This window comes from Periplaneta americana, chromosome 4, assembly GCF_040183065.1.
Source record: "Periplaneta americana isolate PAMFEO1 chromosome 4, P.americana_PAMFEO1_priV1, whole genome shotgun sequence".
Taxonomy (NCBI): domain Eukaryota; kingdom Metazoa; phylum Arthropoda; class Insecta; order Blattodea; family Blattidae; genus Periplaneta; species Periplaneta americana.
Window position 1 is genome coordinate 128,992,507 of NC_091120.1, and position 20,532 is coordinate 129,013,038.

The 20,532-nt window shown below is 35.5% G+C and overlaps 1 protein-coding gene across 13 annotated transcripts in view; it reads left to right on the top strand.

Annotated features, from left to right (window-relative positions):
• The window catches only part of LOC138698194 (A-kinase anchor protein 9-like), a 630,353-nt gene that overhangs the window by 115,456 nt on the left and 494,365 nt on the right, over nucleotides 1-20,532 (top strand). For all 13 annotated transcript variants that reach the window (XM_069823957.1, XM_069823962.1, XM_069823964.1 and 10 more), the window contains exon 13: nucleotides 6,686-6,931. In XM_069823957.1, the coding sequence (XP_069680058.1) occupies nucleotides 6,686-6,931 (246 nt within the window). The remainder of the gene's footprint in view (nucleotides 1-6,685; nucleotides 6,932-20,532) is intronic.

Genomic DNA, 20,532 nt, shown 5'->3' on the forward strand with positions numbered 1-20,532 from the left:
AACACTTTATTACAATAAAATAAGGTGATAATAAATAATGTCATTAACAATAGTAACATAATTTTGGTTGATATATATGTATAAGTAAACAGGTATTAAGAGATCACAGGAATGGGACTACTTCTAAATAAGTATATATCAAAGTAGCAGATGAGGGTGAAAACGTAATTGTATGAGATAAATAATGCAATTAACTAAACCTGAAATAATAGTCTTGAAAAATCAAATAATCCAATGAAAAAGAAAATGAAAACTAAAATAACCATCTATCTCTCTCTTTAAATAAAAAATTCACATCTCACAATATCTCATCCTAACCAAACCGCCCGGCCATCTCCAAGCCACCAGAATGAGCCATCTCATGATCACAATCGCTCCAGGCAGAGCACTTCTATGACCATCCATCTCGCTGTCTCTAACCAACTACGCCTCAATCCTATCACTGACTGAAGTCCCACTCTCACTGACGTCCCATCTCTGATTCAGATCCCGTCACAGACTACTGTCCAGCTGAGTCACTCCACTCGCGATCACCGAAAACCTGATGAATGACAAACAGAAAGAAATTTTAAATTTAACCAATCAGAAGGACAAATAAACCCAGAAATAAACTCGTTCTCCACACATATATATATATATATATATATATATATATATATATATATATATATAAGAGGATAAAATAAAAGAAATTAAATAAAAACAAGATTAGGTGAAAGACACCTAGTAGGAAAGAAAGAAAATGAGGAAACTAGCCACGATGGATAGATAAAAAAAAATCAATACTACGGAAATAGAAGGAAAAGACAGGGTGGTGAAAAATACCAGCACAGACGGACATATTCTTTTTTTTTTTTTTTGCAGTGTGCGTGAAAAAACAGTTAATAGTGACAAACATTTTCTAGTATTTCAGCATTTGAACCTCTAAATACGAACAAAACTAAGATTATATCGATGCAGAGTTATTGCATTAAGTAATTTCCAAGCTTTTTTTTTAATTGATTTCATGAACTTACAATGGTCTAATGACATTCATTGCTATTCGTAGCTGATGCTGCTAATTACATGATTAAAGTTGGTAAAGCTCTTGAGGTTATTTTCCCAAATTTGGTACATTTGACATGCCTTGCCAATGAGTTGTACCATATAGCAGAAACCATTTGTGCAAGTTTATCATTAGTGGACAAAGCTTTAGTAAAAACAACATTTGTTAAAATATCTTATAGAAAACAAGCATTTAAAGCAATGCGACCAGATATTCCTCTTCCATCAGAACCAGTTAAACCAATTGTGACACACTGGGGCACATAGCTGTTTGTAGCTCAGTGTTATGCAGAACGTATTGATACAGTTAGAAGTGTTGTGAAAAATTTTGATAATAAAGATTCAGCATCAATTGAAATTCTACAAGAAGTACTAAAAAACCGAGAATTAGAAGGCAACCTAACATATACATCTGCACATTTCTCACATCTTCCATTAGCTGTTTCCTCTCTGTAATTCATGAAATGCATTCATAACCACTGGTTTCTAAATTAACATCAGTTCTGTGACGTGTTGGCAAAATAATAAAGGGAAAAGTTAAGTATTTAAAAAAAAATTCAGGATATGGACAAATATATGAAATTGCAGATCTTTTAGCAGGCAAACCTGCTGAGTTGGCACATAAAAAAAAAAAAACATTAAGAGGAGAACAAGTCGCAGCAGTTGTGTGTGCTCTTGTAACTGTGAAGTGGAGAGAAGCTTTTCAGACATCTTAAACAATAGGAGACATCTAACTGTGGAAAACTTGAAACATTTAGTAGGCCTAATTGTGAACTGCAATAGAAAGGAAGATAACAGCTTGGAGAACTAAATGTATTTTCTCATACTTTTCTTAATATGGCAACTACATCCATAATTTTAATTGCATAGATTTATAAAATAAAATATTTTATAACCTATTTATCCAATGAATATACAAATATTATGTGTATATTTTATTTCATATTTTGGAACTCTTTAAAGCATAAATGCATACATATTCCCATACTTTATAGAGCATATAAATCTAATAATGACTCAACATCTATCTTACATTTCCTGCAAGTGGGGTCATTTATGAGGTCCAATAAGGCATGTGTAGATGCTTATTCAATGGCAATGTCTGGTTCGAAGTCCATTTGGCCGTCTTAAGCTTCACCTTTCCAAAGAAAGGAGTTGTTTAATTAATTATTTTTTTCTCTAATAAAGAGTTTGGCCTGTTTTATGGCTCTCAGTAAACCTCTCATCTGAGATTCGTTTCACAATGTTTACAATCTTTGTAAATTGAAGTAGTGTAGCTAAAAGTTGGTAAGTCCAAATATGACATTTTTCAGAAGAAGCATTTGAATGTTACCATAAATAAGTGTTTGTTTATACATAGAAAATTAATCTTTTCACCGTATAATTGTTTCATATGTAAGAATCATTTGACATAGTCATGTATTTCTGTGATGCATAGGGGCCAAGAAAATAAATTTTTAAAATTTCGGACTTATCAACATTTTGCATGGAAACAAGAGTACATGAGAATTTTAGGCATCAAATGCTGTTACAACAATTTATTCTCCAGCAATATTTGCACAATATTATTCCTTCTGTACAAATGACTCATATGGCACCTTGTCTGTTGCATAATAGTATCTTAGAATTCAACCGTCTCTGAAATGGCTGTGTGCTGTAGGTGATGTCATATATGCCCCAGAGCTTCTCGCTCTATATTGGCCGGAATGCAGCATTCAACTTGTTGAAATATCACATTACATGAAGGAAGATGCCAGATTTTTGTACTTTATTGAGCACTGTACATGTGTACATCTCCCGCACTTTTGGAAGTGTCCCACGATCAAAGATGTCGCAACCATGCTATGTTGGGAATTGGACATATGATAGGGTCGACAGCATCTTTGAAGTTATAGACATCTAGCACAACAAGCAAGTCAGAAACTTCATTTAGACCTTTGTCACTGTAATGCTCACTATTTACGGCCATGGTAACTTTTTCAGTTTTCAAATCCATGACTCCAAAATTGTACTGTCATAACTGGCTGTAATATTCCTCTGTCCACTGCTGTGGAGTAATGGTTAGCATGCCTGACCATGAAACAAGTGAGTCGAGGTTCAAATCCTGATTGGGATAATTTACATGGTTGAGATTTTTCTCGGGTTTTCTCTCAACCGATGAGCAAATGCTGGGTAACTTTTGGCACTGGACCCTGGGTTCATTTCGCCGACAGTATTACCTTCATCTCACTCAGATGCTAGATAACCATAGCAGTTGATAAAGTGATTTAAAATAATCAAAAATATGTATTCCTGTCCAATATTCGTAATGGGTAGTGGCAAGTTCTTTCCATAGTCAGAGCATATTCCCACTGCCTCTGAATCATTCTTGAAGAGATCTTCTATCTCTTGTAGTTGTGCGTAGAATTTTCCGCCACAGCCAGATGTTGCTGTTTCTTGGCTGTGAGTTATCATTTTTCCTCTTCGCCATGTCTGTTTCACATTACTAGCATGACTCACATATGTCGCTGCTTGAGAATGCAAAACACAAGTTGAACTCATTCTGGAATATGCAAGTTGAACTCATTCTGGAAAATATCCCGGAAGAACCAATGTTTGACAGTGGCTTTGCACTCTGGGTGCAGTTCCAAGAAGTGTTTGTATGGTTTGCTAATGTTTAGTCAGACGCAAGATATGAAACAGTCTGATTCTCTCTTATACTGTAATGAATTTCACGTTTCGTATAATTTGTCAGAAAATTCCTCACTTTCTGACGATGTCATTGCATATTTTATTGGTTGACGTATATCAGTAACAGAATGTCTTGCAGTTTTGCCTTTTTTGCAAGCACCCAAATTTATTGCCAGTCAAAAGGTGAAAGACTTTCTTACAGACGCGAATGTCTCCCTTGCCTTTGACTGGAATATTGTACCTGATTGTGGCTTCCCTTACCTGGTGGCCACCATTAATATTCCGTGTTTGCTGCTAGTGATTGTCGATGTATTTGTATCTCAAAAAGAGCTCTTTCTTCTCCTCTGTCAGTTTAGAGCCACAGTTGCAACGACATTGTTAATTCCCTCTGTTGCTCCCATGCTGGTTGGAGCTGCCTTTTACTATTCACATTAGCAACATCTATTTTTCAAAAGAAACGACCATACCTAGCTTTACCAAACTGATTGCGAAAAATAAATAATTAACGTAGCTCTGTTTACCAGTAAAGACTACTAACACTGTCCACCTAAACCTGTGTACATCCATGTAACACTGTATTATACTAATATTTAAACATATCTGTAGATCGAGCAGACTTGCGTATACTTCTCGCTATTGTTCTGTATGAGAATTCTGTAGACTTTTCTGGTCTGTAGCCCTCATTGTATTCTCCTAGTTGTATATTCTCCATAATGCAGTATGTGTAACTGCTCAGGTATTTCATGGATAGATCAGAGTTTCCGTTCTTTCAACGCAATCACTGCCAACCAGTAACTTACAGAAAGTCACAGAGAATGCACGAAATACTTACACCAGTACTGAAGCTGTTAGCTTAGTTAAAGCTAACACGTTAATAACAAACCATGCAGAAAATATACAAACTGATTGTTACTATCAAGGTAAGTGGGTGAGGACAATCAGAAACCTCATTTCTTTGTGGGTTGTGCAACACTGTACGATCTGTACAGATATTATTTCTTTTTAGTAGGCACGTGATTTTCGTGTGTTAGTGTTATGAGAGCTTCAATACAGAAAATGACAAACAATAAGATAATACGGTCAGGCATTAAGTCCGTGCAATCACCACTCAACTGACTCCCATTGCTGACAACATGATTGTTACTCAGAGAATTTTAACCGCCGAAAATTCAATTTTACCATTGATGGAGATCTAAAGTCGTCAGATATAATGGGAAACACTTTATCATTAACATCGGTAACATTGTTTTGCAAAACTTAAAAAAACATGGCTGTCAAGTATAGACTTATCAACATATGGCTTGGAAAGCATATCTGGCTCGCACATTGATATGCATGACTCAACCGAGACAGCCTAGAAACTGGATTTATCAACATTTAATCCACACAACTTTTTCCTCATATGTAGTACATGGGTAAAACAACACATTGCACTGCCAATCTCAAAATCACCGAAAATGAACTTATCAACTTTTAGCACGCAGTGCTTCAAAATTTAAATTTCTGTTTTGCAATCTTTGTTTATAATGTTGTACTTTACGAAGGAAATCAAATCTTTACAAATGGAATTTTGATCATTTTATAAGTGTTTTGTTTCACAATCAAGAAATAATTTTACAAATGTGTAAACTTTACTTGTAAAGATGGCACATTTCCTACAATAGTTCTTAGATTGTAAAGTTTAATATTGCAGCAATTTCTGAATAAACAAATTAAAGATTGTAATTGTATCCCACTAGGAATTAATCTAAACCAGTTGTGATGTTATTTAGCATTAGTATTTTAACACTTCTGTTGACCAAATATATTTACTTATGCTGTTGCTGCATTCCTTAATGTTTGTGTGGTTGTGGATGGAACATTAATAGCCTAAATATTGATGGACCAAGACAAAATGAAGCTGATTTTGTGGGTAGACGTGGCAGTATTCTATCAATTGCATATTTGTACATGGACCAAATCCTGTTTTACTTATTTGACTGAATTTGGCGCTTCCTATGGTCATTTGTCATAGGCAATCAATGTATACAATCACAACACACGAAACTCCATGTTGTCTTGCCTTGGACCACACAACTATGACTGGTACACACCTAGAAACAAAATTTGTTCCACCTGAATTTTCCAAGTTCCAGTTTTAACGTACTGCATATGTTATAATTGGAACTTGGAAAATTCAGGTGGCCCAAATTTTGTTTCTGGGTCTGTTCAATTTGAAATTTAGTCAATATCTTCTTGACTTCTCTTTCTTATTCTTCCGTATTGTTTTCTTCCATTATGTATTAAAGCTTTATCAGTGCACTGCTTCTCTTCTTGATTAACACTCCTTCCTGTTAGTTTATGTTAGCCGATAATGATTTATGAGGAATTTATATTATCTCCCATATTCATTAATTCATTTTGTTATGTTTATTGTATTTGAAATTTAATTTCAATACACTTTATGTCTTCATTTTAGTCTATGTGAAGATAGGTCCATAAAAATTCAATTGGTGCAAGAAAGAGGTACCCATTACTTAAATAATAATAATAAAAAAGTGAAGCAACATGTGTTGTGTGTGGTTTCTCAGTCATGTGATTGTTCTTCTCTACAGTTCAGACTTACTGTAATATGAAGCCTATAGAATTCTTCAGTGATTTCATTATTGCTCTGTTGTTTTCAAATTGCAATTAGTCTATTTTATAGAGCTACATTTTACTTTTTCGTTTGATTTACAGTAGTAACAAAGTTCATTAAATTCGTCTTCATACTCGTATCAAAGAGAACCAATATAAAATAAGTCCCATGAACTAAAAATATTTTAATTTATGCAAGAAGAAATATGACTTCCAATAGCTACACGAATGCAATTTTGTTACACGAATTACAGTTTGTGTTTTCTTTTTTATGTTTAATGTCTTAGTGATTTGGATTTTAAATTATTCCAGTCGATATGTTTGTACTATTTGTTTATTTTGCCATTCTCCTTAGGTTGAAATGAGTTCTGATCGAACTCTGAAAAAAATGGATGAAAATGCTATCCACCCCAAGACTGAGATTCAGATTGATCATCAGGAGAGATTGGAGTTGCTACGCTCGCAGCTTGAAGAGGCTCATCAGCATTCAGTAGCTCGTCTTAAGCTTCACCTACAGGAACAGTTTGCTGTGCGTGAGGCCGACCTGCAAAAGAATTTCTCCTCAGAAGTGTGTGTTCTCAAGCAACAGCATAAGGAACAGGTAAATGTTACAGTGCCTGTTCCATGATATATAATACCCTATTCAATTGAATTGAATGCTTTAAAATTAACAACATTTTTTAGTACCTGCAATCTAAGATTTAAGACCAAGAACAACCTGTTTTTTTACTTACAAAGATGAATCCTTATATAACTGTGACATGATAACAATATGTTTAAAAAGTTCTTAAAGTTTAATTTTCATATTCGTGGGAAAAATTGAGACATGTATATATTGAAATTACAACTATTTCCCTGCATGGGTGATTGCATGATTGTATATCCAGTGGTGGAGCACTACTCATTTATGTTCCAGTAAATATATTTATACATTGTTAGTTTCAATGTGAAACGCTTATCTGTTATTTTTGAAAGACAAAGTAGAAACATCTCGAAGACTGCGAAACAAGATGTTCCCTATGAAGCCTGAGCATACAGAGTCCAATTTAGTTGTTCACTGCCATAGTTGAACACATCTAAGTCTTTACCCATCTTGAAGTGCTGAAAGTTCGTTCACAAGAACAAATAATAGCTGGGAAAGCAAGGCAGATTTTAGTGGCTTGAGCCACTGTTTCAAAGTCGTTCTTGCAGTCATATGTATTAAGAAGCAAGTTCAAGAGGATCAATGGAAATTTTGTCACAAATTCTGATAGACCATAACTCTTTTCATTGCTCTGTTTCTACACTTAAATTTTCATTGATGTAGAATCATTATACCTGTGTAATGTCTTTAGAGAAACTATATTGAGCAACATTTGTCATTAATCTGAATGGGGGTGGGAGTAAGCAACAGTGAATTGTTTAATAGTTGAGCAATTTGCTCTTTTTCCATTGCTAGTTGTCAAAAATATAAATACACAATGTTTCGAAGAGTGAATCTCTCTTCGTCTTCAGGTGAAAAACCTACTGTGGGGATCATAACAAACAGGTAACCTGTCTGACCGATCGATGGCCGTTAGTTTGGTGCGAGATATAAAGACGGAAAACTCATGGCCGGTTTCACCAACCTTCGTTATCATTATAACGTCTCGTTAAATAATTTAATGACACGTTAGTCAGTTTTTGTGTTTCACCAAGTATCATTATTGCTAACGCATCTTTAAATTCATCGTTAATTTATTAGGACCTATTCGTCGCGTTAAAACAGTAACGATGCGTTAAGAAGTCAACAACATGCCGGACGTAATTATTCGATGATGAAGTTCTTTATTTAGAACTTCAACATAACGACGAACTTATATGTTGTAATAACACTCGGAATAATCATTTTGAAGATTTAAGTGATAAAGAATTCCACGAAAGCTACACATTAAGGAAATTAGTAAGAATGTTCTAGAAGAAACTGAATACCAGTATACTGTATAGGTTAGAATACGACAGAAATCACCCACTTAACGCCTCTTCAACAGATTCTTCTCGTTTTAAAATAATGTTGCGGGAAGTTTTGAAATAGTAATTGATGATATGAACGGGGTATCAAAAGCTGTATTATCTAGATATGTGAATAAATTATCAGACGTACTACCAACATTACAATAGTCATTATTTCTATAGGCCTAATAAGCTTATAGCTAAATTTTATGTTGTCATAGACAACATAGAGTGTGTACATGTTCCAATCGTATATCCTGGCAGTAATATAGCCAAAAGATTCTGCAATAGAAGATCCTATTTTTCCTTCAATATTCAAACAATTTCATAGGCCTATGTAACGCTCCGCATAGAAAAATTGTGGCTAAACTAGCGCCGAGGTAGTTTCCTTCGTACTTTGCTTATAGCCTACACCTTGCACATACGAATCTGTGACAGGTTATGTTTGATTAGTTTAATTTTTTGTTATGCCTTGCATATACGATCAACTGCATTACCACAAAAAAATCCCTTATAAGTTCAACGATTTTCACTTCTACCTCAGAACTACCTCAGCGCTAGTTTATTGAAATTGTAATAGGTTAGAATACAACAGATAGGAATCACCCACTTAACTCCTCTCCAACAGATTCTTCTCGGTTTAAGATAATGTTATGGTCTACACGGATAGCACAACATTCCAAAGGAGGATGCCTTTTAAATGAAAAGGGTGCAAAGAGATTTTCTTTTAGGAGACAATGGATACCCCTTAAAATCCAATTTAATGACATCTCTCCTGAATCCTGCCACACAAGTATGGCAAAATTGTTACAGGGTACTAATAAATCTGCATGAAATACAGTGGAAAAGTAGTATGCAATTTATGGAAGAGGCGATTTCCCGTCCTAAATTTAGGCCTAATATAACTGCTTAGAATGCTTTGTATATAATTAATTGTGGCATCAATTTTTAAGCTGTCGACCTTGTAGTCCGCTAAATTTTCTCAGATTTCCTTTAGAAGCTACAATTTAACTGCTCTATATTCCTATTATTTACATTTGGAAGCAGCTGTCTTTTTTTTTTTTAATTGCGGTATGACAACATACTGTATTTAGGAAGATGTTATTAAAATTACTGCCTCTTACCCGTTTGCCTATGATTGTTTCCTCATGCCAAACAAAGTCAGCCATGATCATATGTAACCAATGAAATTCGCGATTTCGAAGCCATGGTCGTATGAAAAACAAAACATGCAAGATACAAGTACAAAATCCCCTCGTTAGTAAACGCCTGTTAATTTTAAAGATACGAGGCTTGGTGAAATAGTCAACTTTTAAAGATTCCGTTAAAATTAAACGATCCATTTGTTGACAAGTCGTTTGTGCTGATTTAAAGAAGCTTGGTGAAACCGGCCATCAATGTCATAATTAATATTAGAGGAGAAAAATTCGCTCCACTGCTGGGGATCGAACCCGGGTCCTTGGTTCTACGTACCAAGAACTCTCACCATTGAGCTACGCCAAAGTCCAATCCAGAGCACCGGATCGAAGCCCTCTCCTCCAGTGTTTTTCCTTTTGTGGCCTAACTCCAAGTTGGGCATGTATGTTGACATTTTATTAAGTCAACTGCCATTATACAATTTTTAATAGATTTTCCTAGCAACAGTGCATATTTCTGTACAGATTACTGTGCATATTACTGTGGAATCCTGGCCACCACCAAGTCACTCAATTGAGTGCGCTTCTTATATAATGGCAGTTGACTGGCAGAGCGAATTTTTCTCCTCTAATATTAATTGTTACCATAACAGATATATTCTGTAAGACCAAAATAATAATAATCTTTAGTAGATTCTTTTAGCAACAGTGCATATTTCTGTACAGATTACTGTGCATATTACTGTGGAATCCCGGCCACCAAGTCACTCAATTGAGTGCGCTCCATGTATAATGGCAGTTGACTTAATAAAATGTCAACATGCCGACTTGGAGTCAGGCCACAAAACACTGGAGGAGAGGGGTTCGATCCGGTGCTATGGATTGGACTTAGTTCAATGATGAGAGCGCTTGGTACATAGAACCAAGGACTCAGGTTCGATCCCCGGCGGTGGAGCGAATTTTTCTTCTCTAATATTAATTGTTATAACAGATATATTCTGTAGGACCAAAAAAATAATAATCTTTAGTAAATTCCAATGTCATAAGCTGTTATAACGTTCATGTTGGTGGTTGTGTGCTATTTTGATCAGGAAAACAATGGTTTTGTGATGAAATGACAATCTAAGTAGGGCACATACACAGTGACTCAGTAGATCTCTTCAAGGATAACTGAGGGATAGTTTGGTCTATTGAGACTGGTGAGACAATTGATGCAGGATTGATGGTTATTTCAGTGTCTAGGTCAGTAGCTAAATCTATAACTGATTTGATAATACCTTGGAAGAAATGTGTTGTATGCAATCTGAGCATTTCCATGATTTTTAGAAGTTTATGTAGCCTATGTGAATTTTAACTATGTGTACACTATGTGAATTGTAGTATCTTCACGTTTTCATCGTTCTTCCCTCCCAAGGCAGTCCCCACCCGGAGATCCGACCGGGGGACTATTACTCCGGAATGTTTTACTTTAGGATGCAACATTTTGATGAGCTGATTTTAACCATTTTCTTGAAGGACACCATGTTTTTAAGAGTTGGCGGTTGTACTGTCCTTTCTCAACCCCCTATATGAAAGGAGGACCACACCTGTCTTCGGTTAGCGGGTCCTTCGGACCTAGCCGGGAGGGCTTACTTGAGTCCACCGACCGTTCCCACCTCTGCCTCCTGTGGGACGCATCTCTATGCCATGACAGACTAGCATAGATGATTGCCTCAGTAAACACCTCCATCATATTGGAGTACTGAATTCACCTATGTGATATCCTCTCGATTCATATGATTCTGCGAAAGACATTGTATCACTAATGAAGCTCCGAAGTACAGCAATCCAGTATAATCCTCCACTTACACGCGCAGTATTTTCATGGAGTGGGGGAAGGGGAAGGTAGGGGGTTAGTTTGATGCTTCGCTGAGGTCTGATGTTACTGCAGCAATGCCGCAGAAATGCCCACCATTGATATAGACAGACTCATCCTGACCAAACATTGTGGGTGGTATAGACTACATTGATTATGTGTAATGAGTGCTAAGCCGTAGTAATCATACTAAAGCCTGTATTGCGTATTTGGCTTGATTTTAAATGTTTAATGTAATGGCATACCGCATTAGTTTTGCACACTCCTAAGCAGAAGAAAAACCAAGTTCATGTAGTTACCTGTTGATATAAACACACTCAGCTATTTCCGAAATATTGTGAAAGGAGTGAACTCGTTCATTTATACCTCCCCACTCTTATTCCCATGTCTGATCTAGATGGACTGTTTGTGCATAATATGAAAAATTTATGGCCACTGGAAGTGCAGAGTATAAAGAAATGGGTGGGCTGTAATGTCAGATGAAAATGCCAAATGAGTGTGACATTTCTTCACAATTCACGAAAGTCAACATGAACAGCAGCATGTGAGTTATGCGTACTTCGCCCAACTTCTCATAATATGAGGGTCTAATATTGAAATGTATTTTTCTAGATTATTTTTATGCTGTGATTAATATTTCCCCAGAATACATAATGACAGTTTTGACATACCGCAAGTATATCTTATAAATGATATTAATGGTTTTTAATGGAGGTCCCCATTTTTTCTTTAACATAATTTGAGGAAAGAGCGCTGTTTTTCTCCTATCAGTATTGTAATTTATATGTTATATCCACGTTAATCATCAACCAAGATATTTTGCTATGCTTTTTGTTGATAAATCTCTCTTATCAGTAACAGTATTAAAAAGACAAAGTCGTAATATTGATTGACCAACTTTCCCTCACTAGCACTGGTTTCTTTGAACAGAAAACATACTGTTAGTGAAAAACGACATACTATCACTGAAAAAATGTTATTCGTAAAAATTTGTTTATACATTTCTTCACAGCAAAGAGTACTATCTGTTTGCTTCGTAAATCTAAACCACAGTCCTCAGGAACTGAATTCAACGTGTATTTAGACCAGTGAGCTCTATACTAAACAGGAGACACCACAGCAATGCTCTTTCCTGTCTGAAAGTGTGACTAGACACCATGTTGGAGAGGGTATTGCTCTCTCTTTCTAACTAATGTGTTCCAGTCAGTCTTTCGTGAGATTCATATTGCATATGCGCAGTAAGCAATAAAAATTGTGTACGATAGCATTTCACTGCAAGAGAAAGAAGGACAACACTGTTAGAAAGAGATAGCAATACGCTCAGGCGCTCAGCACTCACGTTATGCTTTTAAAGCATTGAGTAATGTCTCCTGTTTAGTATAGAGCTCACTGATTTAGACACGTTTATTTGATAAATCAACACCTGGGATGCTTACAATTATTGTAGTATTTCAAGTATAGAAGGCTGTGGTGTGTAGCTTGTAGCGGCTATTGTTGCCAATTTAGTGACTGTGTCATTTTTGTTGTTGTTGCACTTTTTATTAATAATTAAGTAAGGCACCTTGAAGCTTTAACATTATTTTAAATTATAAGATTCAATGGAGATTGCAAAATAATCTAGTAAATAACTGAAATTATTTTATTAAGAAATTTAATGTGTTGTGTAAGCTCTAAAGATTTGCATTACTGACTGCACAAAACAATTTATTGTATACATCATGTATGTGTATGTCACTGCCTGCTGGATCACATCCTATGGCTATTTATACTGTCTGCCCAATCAATGGTTATGTGCGAGTAGTCACAAGGTGGCAGGTAGTGACTGCATAGTACTGATAATGTTAATAGCGCTGGGTACTGCCTACCACCTAGTTGCAAAATAATTTTCATTGAGCAGGCAGTTTATAGGATGCGATCCAGCAGGTATGTTGTAAAGGAGAGGGTATGCCTTTTTAAATTGAGGTATGCGAGACGAAAATCTTGGGGTAGCATACTGCCTCTGGTTTTTTCCCACTTCCCTTACTGCTCACTAGGATAATTCATAACTAATATTGTTATATCTTATTAGTCAATAACTGCAACTGTGTTTTCATTCAGTCATAGAATATATAAAGTTGAATTCAATTAAACAATATTAAAAAACACATACAGTAAAATCCCATTTTAACATTCCTCTTTTTTTTAAAGAAATAATCTGTTAAGTTCTAGCCAAATTACCATAAGAGTAATGTAAATAATTCCCGCTTTTAAGTAAACACGGTATAAGGAAAATCCGGCTATTAAGGAATACTTTTTCTAGTGGATTTTGTGACAGTGAAGCCTGAAATATCGACTTGAATTTCAATAATCAATAGTACCAATATATTCGATAGCACATTTCAATCAATAGTAATGTGGCATCATGCAGCAGTGTTATTCTTTACCATTCTTTATGGTCTTGCTTTGCACTTCTTTTACAGAGTGATCGCTTTGCTTGCTTTATTCTCGCGAGTTGTGTGGATCTTGTGTCCAAGTTTTTTTTATTAGTTTATGCTGCTTATGCAGTGTTGTAATGGCGACTGAATGGAAGAAATAACTGTAGGACAGAAAGTGAAAATAATAAGGAATGTCAAGGCTAATCCTCAAATAACACTATCACTTATGGCAAAAAAGCATGGTTTGCCAACTACTTCAGTTTGGGGAATAATGAAGAAGAGAAAAATATATTTTCAATGTCGAGTTTCAGTGTGGTTCGGGTTCGTGTCTCACCATTTGAAGAGTCATAAAATATTATAATGAAATTTATTGTAAATAATTTATTATAGGCCTATTTAAATGATTACAATAATGTTTGGTATGTAACACATGTTAGTACCAGTTATTTTAATCTTTTCTTCCCATTTTATGTAAATCCCCCCCCTTTTAAGGAAAACCCCTATTTGGGGGGGGGGAAGTAATCCCATAGAGATCCGTTAAAAAGGGGTTCTATGGTAGTATTCGTAATATTGATTGACTAACTTTTCCTCGCTAGGATAATTCATAGTGAATATTGTTATATCTTATTAGTCAATAACTCAAGAGAAAGGCAGAAAATAGGAAAGACTGGAGAATGCTGGGTTTGCAGTAAAAGACGTGCTCTTGGGCAGAACGCTATGAATGGCTAAGTCAATAACTGCAACAGTGTTTTCATTCAATCACATAATTATATAAAATTGGATTCAATTCAATCAAACAGTTTGTGTGTTTTTAGTACTGTTTGATTGAATTGAATCATAGCTCTCTCTAGTCATTGCCCAGCCCTGGTAAATGTGGCAATGCTGCAGCCCGTCCTGTCAGTTCAGCAATGTGCCATGTGTTTCATTGTAAGACGCTTTCCTCGCTTGTGCATTTGCGCCTATATTTCCATTGCTATGATGTCTGTGATAACATAAACTTTTCATAACCATGATAATAGATTTAGGTGTGTGTAGTGCTGAGCTGCATAAGTAACTATGATAAGACAATAAAAGCAGAAGGATAATATTGTAAGTAGTTTTTGGTTTCCTAGAGATCCCAAACTACGCAGTAAATGTATTCGTTGGGTTCCACGGGCAGACTGGCCACCAACCAACAGATCTGTGGTATGAAAGGAACATTTTCAGGAAAAGTGACTTGAGCTTTGTTGAGAAATACATCGACAAGGACGAAAAGGCGAATTTTCGTAAACATGATTATCCAATTCCGAATGTTTTTCCAAATTTTCTTTCATATCTAAGCAGTGTGAGTGGAACCAAATGGAAAAATCCGTAACAGAGGAGAGACGAAGCCACTGGCGTGGCTCAGTCGGTTAAGGCACTTGCCTGCCTGTCTGAAGTTGTGTTCAGGTGCGGGTTCGATCCCCTCTTGGGCTGATTACCTGGTTGGTTTTTTTCCGAGGTTTTCCCAACCATAATATGAATGCAAGGTAATCTATGGCGAATCCTCGGCCTCATCTCACTATCACCAATCTCATCGACGCTAAATAACCTAGTAGTTGATACAGCGTCATTAAATAACCAACTAAAATAAAAAACTAAAATAAACAAAAAAAGTAGAGAAGAAATTGACAATTGCCTTAAAAACGGAAAGAAGGCTGAAAAGAGAGAGGCAGACAAAGAAAACCGTGTGTAGCATTTTCCTATTTTTTTTTCTAATGTATCAAAGAAACTATCAAAAAAAGACGTGTCATTATTTAAAAACGAATCTTGTTGAACAGTGTATGAACTAGATGCAACTAATGCTCCTAAAATGACTGTTAGCATTAGAATAAACAGGGATTTTAGTGTGCAAATGAACACTAGTGTGCAATTCCCCTGGTGGAGGGTAAGAGAAGGCCTGATGGCATTATCTCTACCAGGTTAAATAAAAAAAAAAATAAAATAAAAAAAATAATAAATGAATGAACATCTACTGAATGAAGTTTTAATATGGACAGCCTCTAACTTGCTAATAACTGTAGAAATTCTTTGCTCACAGAATGAAGTCAGCTTCCATCTCTAATAGATTTTTGTTATTGTTACATTTCACCAGATACCAATAACAAAAGCACTCTTGTATCTCAAATTACTGCCTCGCTAAAAAGTTTGAAATTGTTGCTGAAAACAATGAGAACTGTGATGAAAGCAGCTTAAAAAGGTTTTATGTTTTATGTAAAAACTTTGTTCTAATATTTAAAAAAAACCTAAGTACGATGTAAATTAAATTATGTTTTATTTAACGACGCTCGCAACTGCCGAGGTTATATCAGTGTCGCCGATGTGCCAGAATTTTGTCCCACAGGAGTTCTTTGACATGCCAGTAAGTCTAGTGACATGAACCTGTCGCATTTAAGCACACTTAAATGCCATCGACCTGGGCCGGGATCGATCTTGCAGTCTCGGACACAGAAGGCCAGCACCATTCGAACTGCGCTGTTCAGGGCGACAGTACGATGTATCCTCAATAATTATAAACTCTTTTTTAATTTATATCCAGAATGCCAAGTATTAGGATATGATTAGACTGAACTTCATCTTGTCATTACCGCACCCTTGATAGCCTATCTAAGAAAACTTTCCAAATTGTTTAAAGTATCCCCTTCTTCAAAATCTGAGAATAAATAGTTCTTGAAACATGTTAGGCAGTATTCAGAGAGTGAAAATATTGTGAAGATTCAAGTATATCAAATTCGAGTAAAAGGAACTGTAGACTACAAAAATGGACGATTGATTGGGATTGCTGCAAATAAAATAGATGATCTTGCGAAAAGTGTTGTACCGGAAATTTTTTTAATTTGCTGCATTTTGGTAATTTAAGAAATGTGAAAAGTATTAAGACTTGTTATGGTGAATCAACTTACAGGGCCAGGTTCAGCAGAAATATGTGAAGATATCTTACAACAAATACATGTATGTGGATTGGAAAACATTTTGTGTCATAACTGATAATAATAGGGTGAATCGCATAATGTTTAGTGAATTCACTAAAGATTCAGGAAGTCATTACTTTTTCTTTGAAATAAAAAATGATGTAGCCTACTGCTTTTCTTGCATTTAACAGCTATGCAGCAGGATAGGACGGCAACTAACGTGCTGTCCGACATTGCCACGTAGTGTGGGCCGGGCCATGACTAGAGAAGGCTATGATTGAATCCAGTTTTATCCTATTATGAATATGACTGAATGAAAATACTGTTGCAATTATTGACTAATAAGATATAATAATATTAATTATGATACAAGACATTTGAAATAATATTTAATAAAAAAATGACAGTACATTGGATATCAATTGTAATATAACATATTGCAGTGTAGTTTTTCTTTTTCATTTTCTAGAAATGATTGTTCAAAAAATCTTGAGTTATCTGTCGTGTGTTATTTTTACACATAAGGTTGCTTAGACAAAAAGTGGTGCAAGTACATTTTCAGTTTTCGTCTTCACTTTTTAAAATAAATCGTCCTCCATCATTATCTTGAGTTTTGAGGACCTCATTGTTCTTTACTGTTTCAACTGCTCTTTTAGGCTTCGAATTTTTTTAGGAGAGTTTCTCATGGCCAAGATTTATATAAAAATGATGGTAAACAGGAGGAATGAATTTCAGTAATTCCTGCAGATCTTTCCATTGCAAGTATTTAGTATTCGATGGAGTGCTGTATAGACCATAAAAAACTTGCTTGAAAGGTCAACCTCTCATCTTTGCAGACTAGTCAGCTTCATTGAAGTTTATCATTTCGGAGAGAGAATGCTTGAATTGTATTGTAAAAGGTTCATTCTTGTCAATTTTATCCATTTCACATTTCTCCATGTGATATTTTGTTTGTTGGAATCTTGTTTCATATTGGGAGAGATCCCTGTAACATTACTGAAATTGAAGAAATCCTCGGTTTTCATTTCTGTCACAGTTTCTCTGATAGTCTTTGTCCACTTAGATGGAATGAAAACATAAGAACTGTGGAGTGTGTTCTTTTTCAGTTGGTGCAAAATCTTCGTCTAACTCTGTATAGGTATGACCAGGCTACAGAAATTTATGTTTTACACTTCCTATGTTTGTTGTGTTAACAACATGGATTCAAAATTTCAGTATATTTGTATTGTGCTTTTGACTTCCACATGGATCACTGAATGTTATCTCTTTTGTACATAAACATGAAGCAACTTCAGAAGAACCTCAAAAGGCTACAGATTCATCCCATGTCTACATAAGGTATTATTATTTCCTAGATCGTTGTTGTTGTTGTTTAGTAAACTGTCTGAAGACAGGTCTGAACCTCTCAAGTGATATCAACAAAGCACCACTTATGAGGCAACTAGGCCAGGAGATAATGCGGTAGGGTGACCGGTTCCTTTCTCTTTCCATTGCATACATCACCGATTAGCTACATATTACACTTAAGATGTATACAAACAATTGTTCTTTCTCTGACACATACTGTCAAGTGAGATAATAGATGTACATATCAGCCAGAACCACAATCATCCTAAATCATGGAGTTCAAAAAATTTTACTTCCAAAGGGTTCTATCTTGTATGTAGTCCACAAAGAGTTAGGCAAAGTCTTCTGCAGATCAAAATATATTGCAGCAACCTCATCTTGTGATTGTTTGGCCAATTCCTTTGCGAATTTTTTTTTCCTCTACTGCTTGTTCTGCTTTCTTCTAATGTTCCTCCCTTTCTTTTTAACTATTTTTTTTTTCAATTTCTTAGTTTTCAGCTGCCTTCATTCAAATTGCAAATTTGTCACATTTGTTGCAGGTGTGACTATAAAGATGGTGAAATGAAATATTGAAGCAAATATTAAAAATATCATGTTACAGCACTCTTTTTCTGATTGGCGTTGATTTTCAGTACAAAACTCCTTGTAACATTCATACAATTTTGAAATGCTCAAATGAGATGGCAGATGTTTTTTGTTTAGATCATCTTTTCACGAATAATAACTTCTATATTTTGGAAACATTTCAGAATTTTGTTTCACTAACGAGAAATTTTGTTAGGATTCAGTTGCTTACCTCACTTGTATAGTTCTACAAATCCTGTGTGTGACTTGCGTTTTACTGCTCGAGAGTATCTCCTGTTGCTTATATTCAGTGTTTTAAAAAAAGAATTCTTTGCATACTCTTTGGTTATTCAAAGTAATGGTGACGGATCTTGTCTTGTTTGATGCAGTGTCCTTTTTCCTATCAGGAGTCTGTATGTGTACACATGAAGCTATGTAAGCTGTTTGACGATTCCAATATCCTAGTCCCCAAAACCTAACAAATGTGTCGGATGCTGTCTGCTTAGAAATTTCAGTACATTTATAATGACATCTGTGATCGTAGTAAACAAATTTTTTTGCGTCTTTAGGTTTGCCTCCGTGACCGAAGTTTTTTGGCTACTGATTTCTTGTGACAGTCCTGTGCCATGACATTGTGTTTGAAGCATCCTGTCTAGGACTCACATTATGAAATGCGTGCTGGTTCGGGTCCTCATGGAGGAGGAAATTTTCTCACGAAATTTCGGCCAGTGTGTGGGACTGGTGCCCACCGGGTAGTGAAATCCAGTTACGAACGTCAGCTATAACGGTTTTGGGGAGGATCATCGTGCTAACCACACAATACCTCCAATTTGATTGGATGATTGCCCACGTATTACTCTTATTCCTAGTTCATGTAAGTTATGTAAATTTTTAATTTAATTTAATGAAACTTTGAATTTTTTCCATTGCTAATTTACGTATTGTAAATCTAGAATTACATATTGTAAATATGTACAGAAAATATATAAATACAAAATACAGAAAATTGAACAATAGAATTATAATAAAATAATACATAAGTATAAAAGAAGATAAAATAATATTAATACATTTGAGGACCAAGTGAGCAGCGCTTGTGTTTGGTCGGAGTTCGGGGGGGGGGGGAGAGAGAGAGAGAGAGAGAGTGTGTGTGTGTGTGTGTGTGCGTGTGCGCGTGCGCGTGCGCGTGCGCGTGCACGTGCGCGTTTTTTTTCTTTTTTATATCTTCAAATTGAATCAGAAGCTGTTTGAAAGTCCACAAAAATTGCTAATACCGTTTTTCTTTTGCTGAAAGATCTTAGTTCCCTGGAACCTGCTAGTCAGTAGTTAATAAGATAGTGAGATTTTAAGTACCATTTGAGAGTGTTAGAAACCATCTCCATTGTTTTTGCTATGACACTAGTGGGCGATATTGATCTAACAATGCCTATGCAACTAATATGAGTAAATACAGGAAGGATGGTGAAGATAATTTCAAGAGAATCAATAATCATTTAGAAAAACTAACTTAGAATGGATGAGGATAAACCATACACCCAATTTTTGTTTCAGAATACTGAAGGGATTTGCGGTAGTATTTCATTATTAGCCAGTTTCCTTGTGCAATAATGCAGAGAAAATCGGCGACTGTGATTTGTGGATTTATTTTCGAGATTTTTTGGCGCATCTAATGGAAATTATGAATCAGGATCAACTATTTTTTGTGGTACATGCACAATGACCTGGTCTCGAATTTGAAATGTGAGGTTGGGCCATAGACTTATGTTATTCAAATAATCTGCTTGAAAGTCATCTGCTAATGAAGCAGATGTTAATGTGTTTTCAGTATTGATATATTTTGCTCATTATGATGTGTTTTCGTATCATCGTCATTAAATGGCTCATTTTGTATACTATGATCACAGTAATTATCATCATCACATAATGAATACTAGGCATGAGTTAGTGCTATCTCTTGTATCAGCTAAAGCTTTCACTTTCTGTTT